At 58.1% G+C, this 11,461-nt stretch overlaps 1 protein-coding gene across 2 annotated transcripts; it reads right to left on the bottom strand.

Annotated features, from left to right (window-relative positions):
- Positions 1 to 1,729: 1,729 nt before the first annotated feature.
- Positions 1,730 to 11,404, bottom strand: SLC29A1 (solute carrier family 29 member 1 (Augustine blood group)). 2 transcript variants are annotated; one of them, XM_024766084.1, is made up of 14 exons: positions 11,297 to 11,379; positions 9,363 to 9,467; positions 8,154 to 8,235; positions 6,157 to 6,238; positions 5,840 to 6,042; positions 5,596 to 5,735; positions 5,193 to 5,327; positions 4,995 to 5,092; positions 4,768 to 4,846; positions 4,247 to 4,344; positions 3,701 to 3,809; positions 3,367 to 3,452; positions 2,742 to 2,941; positions 1,730 to 2,416 (listed from the first exon to the last, which is right to left on the bottom strand). In XM_024766084.1, exons 3-14 carry the CDS (start codon positions 8,180 to 8,182, stop codon positions 2,305 to 2,307), a joined length of 1,371 nt encoding a protein of 456 aa, XP_024621852.1. In that variant the 5' UTR covers positions 8,183 to 8,235; positions 9,363 to 9,467; positions 11,297 to 11,379; the 3' UTR covers positions 1,730 to 2,304. The 2 variants fall into 2 exon arrangements, with proteins under 2 accessions (XP_024621852.1, XP_024621851.1); XM_024766083.1 differs by lacking the exon at positions 9,363 to 9,467 and having other exon boundaries at positions 11,297 to 11,404.
- Between the last annotated feature and the right edge of the window lie 57 nt (positions 11,405 to 11,461).

The raw sequence follows: 11,461 nt of genomic DNA, 5'->3' as shown, positions 1-11,461 counted from the left end.
AGGGCGTGAGTGACACGAGTGAGACTCATATTTTTTGACATTTGCATTAGAAAAATTGGAAGTCTAGTCACTTTCTTCATCAATTCCAGTTCAGAAAGATGCGACTGTAATCTAAATTTGCCCTTCAAGCCATTGCTGGAGTTGTGAGAAACCTACTTAACACCCATCTCTATCTCGTGGGAACAGGCATTGAAATGAGTGCTACCACACAGCTGGAATCTGGCCTGTGAAGACTGTGAGGCTGGACAAGCAGATGCAAGGAAGCAAACATCTTCGAGTACCTCTGGGAGCTTAAAGAGTGAAAACAGAGAATGTAGACCCAAACCTGAAAAACATGAGTCTGGTAACTGGAGTTAAGAACATAGTCCCAGTTACAAAAGTTCTGAGGTGCAGAGGGAGAAGGAAAGGTAGAAACTGGCTGTCGCTGGTGGTGGTAATCAGGAAATGTTTGGCGTGCCCCAGGGAGAGGCCCGCCTGTGACTGAATGTGTTTTCAGCTTATTCTGCTGTCGTGGGTGGGATGGGCTGCAGGAGACCTGGCAGGAGTCCTGAAAGGCCAGGCAGGAGGCAAGAAGCGACCCAGGGAAGAAGCACAGGGTCCCTGAGGGGCTGTGGTGCTGAGGAAGGAACCCAGTAGGACTCTCGGAAGTTGAGATGGAGTGAGAGGGAGCAGAGCAAGGGTGCAGTTTTCTCCCCGCCTCGTGGCCAAAGGGCACCGCAGGGACGAGAGAACACTCAGGGCACCCTCTGCTTTTGAAACTGATAGGAAAGAACACCTTGTTTCCCACCAACCTCAGATTCTGTACCCTGGTTTGGTGTGTACCCTGGGGTATTTCTGTGGACTCCAGTTCCCCCTATGATGATATATTTAACTCCCCTGTTAGGACTTCAGAGCTCATCAAAAGCCCTTAAAAATGTGCTAACAGCCCTTAATGAAGCCTGAAGCCTTCAATTAAACTGTCAGAAATAAAGCCCCGACAGCAGTGCCAAGGGTGTGGGGGGTGGGGGCAGTGGCAGCTCAGAGGCCAGAGCTCTGGTTTCACTTCCTATCTGCCAGAGTCCTTTTTGAGAAGGGGGACCCAGCAGTATGGTCCCCTCCACCGACGCCTCTCATGGTCCCGAGCCACCGCACACCTCCCTTGGCCAAAGTTTGGGAAGAGAAAGGGGGCCCAGCTTCCCTGAGGACACACAGGCCCCTTGTTCGCCAAGAAGTCTGCCTTGACTTCGATGTCAGGGCCGAGTGCCAGGCAGGGCAGAACCTTTGGGCTGCAGCCTCTTCCTGCCGGGAAGGTGGGAGTGCAGCCAGGAGCTTGCGGGGACAGGGTGGTGGAGCTGGTCATTTGTAGAGAACTCAGTCTCCGGGCTGTGGGGTGAGGACAGAGTGGAGGGGATGACCGTGAATACAAAAGGAAGATGGGGCACTGTCTCCACCCCCAGGCCTATGAAACAAGGGATGAACCGGCAAAGGAAAATGGCCTTTCTCCGTCTCGGCCAACAGTCTGGGTGTCCTGGCTCCAGGCCTGTCCCTCCTCTGCGGCCCCAGCAGGAGGTACTGTAGTCACTCTGAGACTAAGAGGACCAACACCCACCCTCACCCCCCTGTCTTGGACCCCAGCCCAGTGCTGGCCGAGGCCCATCTGGGTCAGGCCCATCCCCCCGGACTCAGGCTGCCATCCCTCCAGCCTCTCCAGGGCATGAAGCCATGGCTGGAGCACACAGGGAGGCATGGAGAGGGGAAAAAAAAAAAAAAAAAAAAGAGTTTATTTAATCAGAGAGCCTTTGAAGGCACCTGGTTTGAGTGTAAAAAAAAAAGTCAGTAAAATGGCGACTGTACAGGGTTCATGATGGGCAAGAACATGGGGAGGTGGAGGGAAGAGGCACATGGGGAGAAGGGGGCAGAAGTATCAGATAAGACTTCAGAACGAGCAGTCCTGACCCCTAGCCACCCCTGGTACAGGCAAACAGGTAGACACATGACACACACACTCTGAGACTAGAAGCCTCTGCCGCTCTGCCAGGCAGGGATCGATCAGAGCTAAGTGCGGGGAGGGGGGGCGGGGGGGGGAGCACATGAGCAGACACAGAGGCCGTGTCCCCTCCCTCAACTCTGACTCTCAGGCCCACAGTGTCCCCACCGTCCATCCTCAGAGGCTCTCTCCTCCAGGCCTGGATGCTGGGCCCAGCACAGGCCGTGGGACAGCAGAAGTCGGCTAGAAAAGAAAACCTCCAGAGGACCCCTGCCCATCCCTGAAGGAGAAGGAAGGCAGGAGCAGGCGGCCGGTGCCATCCTTCCGTCCATCCTCGGTCACACGATTGCCCGGAACAGGAAGGAGAAGACAGCCCCCAGCGCCAGGCCCAGAGACAAAAAGAAGGCCATGATGGCTCCAGCTGTCTCTGCCTCGGCTGGCTTCACTTTCCTAAAGGAGGGAGGGTGAGCCTACCTTAGGATGGCCCCTACCCCAGCTCCACCCAGAGCATCTAATTCTGCTTACCCACCTGTCGTACTTCCCCTCTTGGGGGGATGTGTACTGGGGCTGTCTCTACCTTCCCTGGGAGCCCCTCCCTCGCCCGACCCCTCTCCTACCCACCACTGCCTGGGACCCTAGGGCCAGTGGGCTCCTCTCTCAGTCTGGAAACCCTGAGCTCCAGGATCAGGAATCTTCTTTTGCCCTCTCTCCCTCTACTGAGTGTCCCCCATTGGAGCACTAGTCCCCTCTTGAGACCACCACACTCCCCACTCACTTGGGCCCAAAGCACATGCAGAGACTGGCGAGATAGCCGTTGGAGAAGGCGAAGGCAGCCATGAAGAAGATGAACCAGGCATCGTGCTCAAAGACCACGGCCAGGTTGTGGCGGGGCTGGACGTTACACAGCAGCAGCAGAGGCACGAAGGCCAGCCGGGCCAGCACCAGGATCGGCAGCCAGCGGCTGTCCTTCCCAGGCTGCGGAGACCAGGCAGTGTCTCAGTCAGGCTGCGCCAGCCCCCAGGGCACACCCAGGCCCCCAACCAAGGCCCCCGGGGCTCCATTTGGGGTCCCTCAGGATCTGAATTGAAATCTCAAAGCCTAATTACCCTTCAGGGGTACTGCCTGGGAGGGGGCATGATAGAGCCTTCTAGAGTGCTGGCCATGTTCTATATCTTGACCTAGGTGGTGCTTATCAGGGGGGTGTGTATGTTTACTTGTGTGTGTATATACAGTCATTAAACTGTACACCTACAACTTGTACGTCTTACTATACGTAGATTGTGTCTTGGTTTTTAAAAAAGCATGGTGGCCTTTTCACCATACTTTCTTGGTTCCCTCTCTGGGTCTCAGGCTGGACTCTCCCCTCTCACAGGGTCTTGGTGCCCCCTTCCTTCACTTACCCACATGGTGAAGGCTGTGAGGCTCCGGCCCAGCCAGTCAAAGATATTGAAAGTCAGGAAACAGGACACAGGAATGAAGTAGCCTCCTGGAAGAGAAAGAGTAGATTAGGGAACGGTTAGCAGGTCCAAGAGAGGCAGAATCTACAACCCTGACCCTCACTGGGACTCAGTTTTCCCAGCTATAAAATGGAGAAGATGCTTCCAGCCCAGGGAAGGGCAAATGGACCAGGAGAGTCTGGCTGGGGAGACAGCAGTCCAAGCTCCCCTCCCCTGGAGTCCTAGCCCTGCTGGAGCCCCTGTCCTTCCCCATCCTGGGAACCCATAGGGTCCTCACTCCAGGCGCTGGTGCCCGCAATGCTGGACTTGACCTCGGCAGCCACGGCAGGAAACATCCCAATAGTGATGGTGAAGACGAAGCAGACGGAGAGAGCCGGGACTAAGATCTGGAGGAAAGGGACTCAGGTCTGTGTCTTCATGGCGGTTGTGCATCATTAAAGAACCAAGATTCCCCAACACACACACACACACACACACACACACGAGAATCCAGGAAAGTGGCCAGTCTCCAGTCAGAAACGGAGGGGATGGGGTCTTCCCAGGTGGTCCAGTGTGTAAGACTCCGCGCTCCCAATGCAGGGGGCCCGGGTTCCATCCCTGGTCGGAGAACTAGATCCCCCATGCATGATGCAACAAAGATCCCATGTGCCGCAACTAAGACCTAAGACCCGGAGCAGCCAAAATAAATAATTAATAAATTTTAAAAAAAAAAGAAAGGGAGAGGATGGGCAGTGCTGGGAAGGGGGAGGGTGGGTTGGGGAAAGGAACAAAAGGAGAGAAAGAGGGTGAGGGGTAGAAGGCAGGATGCCCAAGCCCCACATACATTTTGGAGGATGGCGCAGACAGAGTGGCTTTCGTCGGCGGGCTGAGAGTTGGGGGCTGAAACTCTGGCCTCCTCTTGGCCTGCTTTTGACTCCTCTCCTGGGGGGTGACAGGTGGTGGAAGGATCTTCAAGTTGTGGGAATCCCCAAAAGGGCTGGGGTCAGCTGAGGGTGGACATTCCCTTAACCAGTGCACAGCCGCGCCCTGACACTTAGCCCAGACGGCCTTCGAACTCCCAGTGTGCAAGTCCCCTGACCTCTCCCAGGAGCCTCAGGTCAGGTTACGCCCTGTCCAAGAATCTGAAATTGCTTCCCAATGTCCTCAGGCATTCAAGGCCACCCAGGATCTCCCCACCCCCAACGCTTCTCTATCCCAGCCCCTATTTACTATTGTGACCCCTCACCCCATCCCTGATCCCTCTCGCCCCTGGCATCACTGCAGCAGCTCATTCTTGCCCTCAGCTCATGCTGCCCCCTGCTGGGCAGACTGTCCTCCACCCCAGCTTCCTCAGTCTCTTCAGACCTTTGCTGATGAGGTCCAGCTTGGTCTCCTGCTCCCCGGGCCCTTCGAGCTTGAGTTGCTGGTAATAGCGGTAGAATTCCTATCAAGTGAGGGAAGACCAGGAAGGTGGATTCAGAAGCGGAATCTCCAGAATCTCCACCTCCCCCAGGTTTCACACCCACAACACCCTTGATCTGGAGTCCTGGACCCGCCCTAGACCCCAAACCGGGTGTTCTCCAAGAGCTCACCAGCCTCGGCAGGCCCAGATAACAGGCGATCGTCAAAATGATAACCCCACAGGCTGTGATAAAATAGCCAAAGGCACTTTCCGACAGCTCCGAGCCACCTGGGGTGGAGGGTGTCAGCAATCAGAGACAGGCCCCCTCCCCTCCTCCCCACAACAACAACCAGGGCGACAGGCAGACAGACCAGACGGCAAGACTTACTGGCGATGGCGCAGATCATGGCCACAGAGGCAAAGAAGCCTGCCAGGCCCTGACCACTCATGATGGGGGCTGTGTAGCTGGCGGGCAGGAGGCCGGCCAGGCCAAACAGGCTGCCCTGCAGGATGGCACCGAACGCTGGGGAACAGGGTGGGCATCAGCAGGGGAGGGAGGAGCCGGGTGGGTGGCCAGGGCCCCTGTAATTCCTGCTTTACTCTCAGTAAGTCTTGACGCTGAGCGGCCCTTCTCTCCCCACTCCCAGGGCCTCCTCTCCCACACCTGGTCCGTGCCCGCTCAGGCGTCTGAATCCTGACCACCCAGAGGGAGGAAGAGACTGTGGGTGTGAAAGCAAGGGGCGGGTATGTGGGAAGACCGCTGCCCCAGGTCCCCACCCAGCCCGGCTTACAATTGATGAACATGATCTTCATCATGGTGACGACAAAGAAGGGCAGAGCATCCAGGGGCACCTTCACCAGGATGGCAGTGATCAGGAACACCAACAGGATGGCCACCAGGCTGCCCAGGATCCGCACAGACTGGGGGATCCTGCCAGAGAGGCCACGACGGCAGACGCGGGTGGTAAAGCCAGGGGCTCAGCCCGGGGAGGGCACGAGGCGGTGAGCGGTCAGGGTGGGGGCCTGGGCACTCACCTCCGGAGCAGGAAGGAGTTGAGGCAGGTGAAGAGCAGTAGGGGCAGCATGGCACATAAGGTCATGACGTTGTTGAAGATGGCGCCGAGATAGTTCCGCTCTGGCAAGGGTGCTGAGGGGCTGGCCGAAGCCCGGATGTCCTTGCTCGGTTCAGCAGGGACCAAGGACGCATTCTGGGACGTGTCCAGGCGGTTTGTGAAATACTGTGAGGGTTGCACAGAGGAGTGTTGGAACCTCTCTCCCCGTGCCCACAGCACAGATCCAGGCCCTACGTGCCCAGTGGACATGCCCCTGGGAGCCCATCCCCCACATCTCACCGCAGTGGCTGTCATGAAAAAATTCCAGGGCAGCAGCGTCCCCAGACCCAGCATGAAGAAGATAAGCCAGACGGCTTTGTACCTGGGGATGGGAGAGGAAAGTGAGGCCAGGTGACTCACCATCCCACCCTCCTTCCCAAATCAAACCTGGGGCAGCCCCCTCCCCTTCTATCTCTCCAGCTGTCCCAGGGCACAGGGCATGCGTCCTCCTATTTGTGTATGTATGTGGAGGGAGAGGTGGCCTGGGATGGGGGAGAGGGCACAGATGAGTCCCGAGAGGGAAGGGGACCAGGGACATAGGACCGAAGGGCATGGCCCAAAGGACCATTCTCAGCCCCAAAGACTCAGGGGACGCTGCAGGCTTGGGAACCAGTGTGACCCACACATCCGGAGGTGGTTTTGGAAATCCTGCTAAAGGCTAGGGGTGGGAGGGTGAGTGAGAAAGCAAACACAGTTCTTCCACCCCCGCCAGACAGGCTGGAAGTGATTACACTGTCAGGGCAGGGCTGTGTGGCTCTCCAAAGAGGATTCTGAGGTCAGGAAACTCCCAGACCATTCTGGATCTAGGAGGGCAGGCAGGCAGGGAGCCTTGGGACATCTGGGAAGTGAGGGAGCTGTTTTCTCCTGGCCTAGACAGGACCAGCTTTGTAGTTTGCACCACGTAGGAGAGGCCAGGAGGGACCAGGCCACTGGACATCATCTGGGCCCCAGAGTGTAAATAAGCGCCACCCAGCCTAGGCCAGGTCACTGCCCCAAGCCCTACCCCTCAGGGCCTGTCTGGGACGGGACAGCTTTCCCCAGACAGCCCTGGGCCCTCCCACTGTGGTCTCCAGATGTGTCTGCCATACTTTCCCCAGAGCCCACACCCGCTTTCTTCACAGAGCTGGCAGGGACAAGCCCAAGGCAACGAGCAGACGGGTCTAGCCAGAGCGCAGGGCCTGGCCGCACCAGCTGGAGGCCTGGGTAGGCACCCCAAGTGGGCAGGTCTGAGCCCTGACAAGTTCAGCCCCCCCATCTCCCTCATATATTCCCCACCTTGAGGAAGAGAGGTGAGGCCTTGATCGAGAGGCCCAAAGGAAGGGAGAATTCCCAGCCAAGGTCCCACAGGACAGAGGGCCAGAGTGGGGCTGGGTGAGTGCCACAAGGCCAGTGGAGAAGGGGAAAGGGTTCAGAGAGCTGCCACCAGATGGGGGTGCTGAGATAGGGTGGCAGGCAGCCTGGGAACAAAAGACACCGCGGAGGAAACCAACCAAACAGCTTGGGGCCTGTACTTACTATGTGTCCTTAAATTCCCTCCCACCCAAGTAAACCTCACATCTCTTTTACAGGTGGGAGATGGTTTCAGAGACATAAAGCTAAGTGCCCAAGGTCCCACAGCTAGAAGTGGCCTAGTTCCATGGCCTTTGGCACAGGGGGGCAGGATGGGCAGGGGAGCGGTGATGGGATTGGGGGGCCCGGGTGGAAGGCTGTTTTGGACCCCAGGCACGGCTTCATCAACTTTTTGGGGGCCTAGACTCCTGGGAGAACTTGCATCCAGCTACAACCTCTCCCCCCAAAACACACATGCATGATCATGGATGCAGGTCTAACTGGAGGGAACTCCTAGGCTCCGGAGGTGGGGAAGTGTAAGGGAGGTCAGAGTCAGGATCAGGGTGAGGCAGAGGCCAGGCCCGCCGGCCGGCCAGCTCAGAAATGAGGGGTGCTGCCAGATGTCTCCCCACAGTGGTGGCAGGAGCTGGAAGCTGCTGAACACTGGAAACTCTGACAGGCCAGGGAGGGGCTGCTGCCCACCACCCCGGGCCTCACCGGAGACACCCCCATCAGCACCCAGCCACAGCACGAAGGGCCCCCACCCCTGATGCAGACCCGACTCATAGCTACCTCATAGCTGGAAGGCCCGTCAGTGGTGGCAACCCCAAATTCCAAAGGATATGGCACCCAGCCTCCTGGACACCCCTTTCCACTCCCCTGGATTCACAGCCCAGGTCCCCCAGTACCTGTCCTGAGGCTGGTGACTGGTTGTCATGGTGACGGCGTTCTTGGTTATGCCTGGCTGATGGCCTCCTCCCTCGGTGCTTGCTGGGGGCAGAAGCAGTGTGAGCTCCTGTCTCGGCCCTGCTTCCCCACAGGCCTCTTCAGACTCTTGGTTTCGGGGGTGAGGAGGGCAGGGCAGACAGAACGGGCAGGCTGAAGAGTCCAGAAAGCCCCACTCCCGGCCCTGCCTCTCAGGACTGCTCCCTCTGACCCCTTGGGCCTGGCCCGCTGGGCTCCCCTGCCTGCTCAGGCTCTACCTGGCTCCCGGCCTGGCCTGGCCACTGCCACCGCTATTTTTATCCAGCAGTTGAAGCACTTTGTAAGCAGGGAAACAGGAGGGTGGAGCGCAGGAGGGAAGGAGGAGGAGGTATGGTTGAGAGGGAGAGAAAAACAGTTAAATGCAGGGGAGACAGCGGGAGGGGTCAGGGACAGTGATGACAATGAAGTGGGGACAGAAGGAGGGAAACAGAAAGGAGATAAGAGCGAGAGGATAGGGGGAGGGAGGAGGGAGGACACAAAACAAACAGATCCGCAGAAGCAGCAGCCTCAGGGGTGATGACCGAGGCCAAACCAGCGAGGCCTCCCTTCCCAGCTCTCTCTGCAAGTCTGACCTCTCTGCACTCCCAGGGAGCCCCTGGGCTCATGGTTAGGGTGGGATTTGGAGAGCCTGTCCCCTCCTGGGGGCACCCCAGACTCCAGCCTCTCTGCTGGTGGCACCCTAACCATCCTTTCCAGCCACTGCCCAGAGGCTCCCTGGTTCCTGGCCAGTCTTCCAGGAACATACTTCAGGATGTGTGTGGGGACCCAGCCTCTCCCCTGACCCCCAGTCCTGGCCACAGGGTCATCCCATCCCCCCCAGATTCCTCTCTGACTCACTCCCATGTCCTCTTCCCCTTTCTGAGAACAAAGTTGGAGGGAAGACTGGAGGGATGGGAGCAGAGGCTGCCTAGTCCCCAGGCATCCAGCCTCCTCCCTCAGTATCCCTTCCCTGCTCGGGCAGGGAGAGGCTCCCTGGCACCAGGAGAGGAAACATCTTTCTCTTGGATGGCATAGAAAGCCAGGCAGGCGTGTGCTGGCGTGTCCCCAACGTGTGGGCCTAGCTCTGGAGCCAGTTCTACCGTTCTGGGTGAGGACTGGCTTCCTTGCCCACCAGGACCAGCACTCAGACTTGCCAGCAGAAGGGTGGGGGCAGAGGGGGCCCGGGCGGTCCGTGGGAGGTGGTCCTAGCTCAGGCTCAGGCAGCAGGCCTTGTCCATGTGCTCCTCCAGAGTAAGGGTCTAGAATGAACGTGGCAGCACAGGGCATATCAGGAGAGAACCCCCCAGGCCTCACTGTGGGAGGAATCAGCCCCATTCTGAGAAGCCTCCCCACAAACACAACCAGGGAGATAAAACCCAGCCCTGTAGCTTGGGAGATAAGACAGCCAGCAGTCTCAGCAGGGGAGCTGAGGGGGTGGGTCAACTCACAGGTGCAGCCAGTGCTCCAGGCCCCAGCCTGAGACCACAGTCCTGGGGACCCCAAGAAAGGACCGCGATGGGCCTTTCTACCCCCCCTCCCAATAATTCCTCTCAACCGCTCCCTGGGTAAACTCCAGCCTCTCCAAGGCCTTCCTCAGCCCCCCTGGCCCACATCTGGGCCATAGGACAGGGAGGGGAGGGGCAGACCCACATAGCTCCAGATGGAGGCACTCTTCCTTTCCACAAATATTTACCGAAGACCTCTGCATGCCAGCCAGGCACTGTTCTAGGCACTTGGGACAGTGGTGAATGACAGTTTATACATTTTCTAGAAGGACGGGGACGAGAGGGCTCTACACTGGGGTGTGGGCAGAGGAAGTGAGGGGAATCCCCAGCTTCTCACCTCACCCTAACCTGTGCTCCATCCTCACCCCCCACAGGCAAGATTCCTGGCAGTAAAGAGCAGGTGCAGCTTCAACGCGCAGGCGGGAGATGGGGCGGTGCGGAGGATAGAGTATCTCCCCTTCCTCAGTAAAATCTCTCTTAGGCTCAGAGGAGTATTTCTTTCTGCTACACCCCTGCTCTCTGTTCTCAACTGTCCTCACCCCAGTCCTGGGCACAAGTCAACTCCAGGGGCAGCCCGCTCCCCCTGCCCACATCCTGACGTTCAGCCGACCAGCCCAGGTATTTTGTTTTTGTCTGCCTTTGCCCGGCAGCAATCGGGGATTTGATACCAGCTCAGAGCATCTGGTGCTCCTCAGCCATGCCTTGGCCTGCCGAGATGAGGCCTTGACAGCAGCCACTAAACTAAGCACCTCCCCAACCCCAGGCCCCAAACACCTCTCATGCACCGCAGCTTCTAGAGACACCCCTGTGGTAGCATCAAATTCACCACTTCCTTGGATCCCACATGGGGCCAGCCACTACCTGGAGATACCTTCTCCTGCCCTTGGCTGCCCTCGCGACCACCATAAGCTAGTACAAAACTGTCTCCACTAGAACAGACGAGGACAGCTGAAGTTCACAGAGGTTGAGTCATTTGCCAAAGGTAACAGAGCTAGTGAATGGGTGAGCTGGAATTCAAACTCAATGTGCAGCTTACTCTAGGCTCCTTCCTGGGTGGGGAGGGAGGTATAAAGGCTGTTTCCCAGCCAGCCTCCTATACTGGGAGACAGGGTAACTCTACTCCAAGTAAGGGATTAAAAATAAGGTAGGGGTCGAGGTCACCTCCAGCCTGAACTAAGTGTCAGCTGTAAGGCACTCCCCCACCCCATTACACACACTTTCTGGCAAGGAGAGCTCACACTGGCAGGACAAGGCAGGAAGGTCTGGAGGTGATCGAGAGGAATGGGCAAAGGGACGGCCCCAAGAGGGGTGAGGGGCAGGGGTAGGACCAGCCCTCCTCCACCACAGCTCTCCGCTGGGAAGAAAATCTGGGGTATGTCTTTGTTCTTTCTCTGAGTGAAGCAAGGGTCCTCTCTCCGGGAATAAATCAGGACGCGCCCAGGAAGGGAGGCCAGGTACACGAGTTCGGCCAACAGAAGGCGGGGGTTAAAGAGACAGCTCCTCCACCCCCATTCCCTGCACCCAGCGCAGTTAACGGCGCGGCCCCTCCCCAGTACCAACGACAAGAATTGATCGAGATTAACCTTCAACTCGCCCGCCCCTTGCAGAGGTCAGCTCCGCGACAACCGGTTTCAGGCCCGGGAGCCAGGTCGTCCACGCCCGCTCGGGTCCGGGTCCCCGCAAGGTGCCCCTGCGCCCGGGCCTCGGCGCGCCACGTGCTGCGCGGCTCCGCACGCTCAGCGCGGGGG

Source organism: Neophocaena asiaeorientalis, unplaced genomic scaffold (assembly GCF_003031525.2).
Source record: "Neophocaena asiaeorientalis asiaeorientalis breed wild unplaced genomic scaffold, Neophocaena_asiaeorientalis_V1.1 scaffold46, whole genome shotgun sequence".
Classification (NCBI taxonomy): Eukaryota; Metazoa; Chordata; class Mammalia; order Artiodactyla; family Phocoenidae; genus Neophocaena; species Neophocaena asiaeorientalis.
This window is presented reverse-complemented; position numbering and strand designations above follow the sequence as displayed.

Excerpts from the sequence above, each read along its gene's own strand:
- SLC29A1 (XM_024766083.1), bottom strand. The coding sequence starts at position 8,182 with ATGACAACCAGTCACCAGCCTCAGGACAG. Across the intron at positions 6,043-6,156 it reads TTTTCATGACAGCCACTGCG|TATTTCACAAACCGCCTGGA; the intron begins GTGAGATGTGGG and ends CAACCCTCACAG. Across the intron at positions 2,942-3,366 it reads TCACAGCCTTCACCATGTGG|CCTGGGAAGGACAGCCGCTG; the intron begins GTAAGTGAAGGA and ends TGGTCTCCGCAG.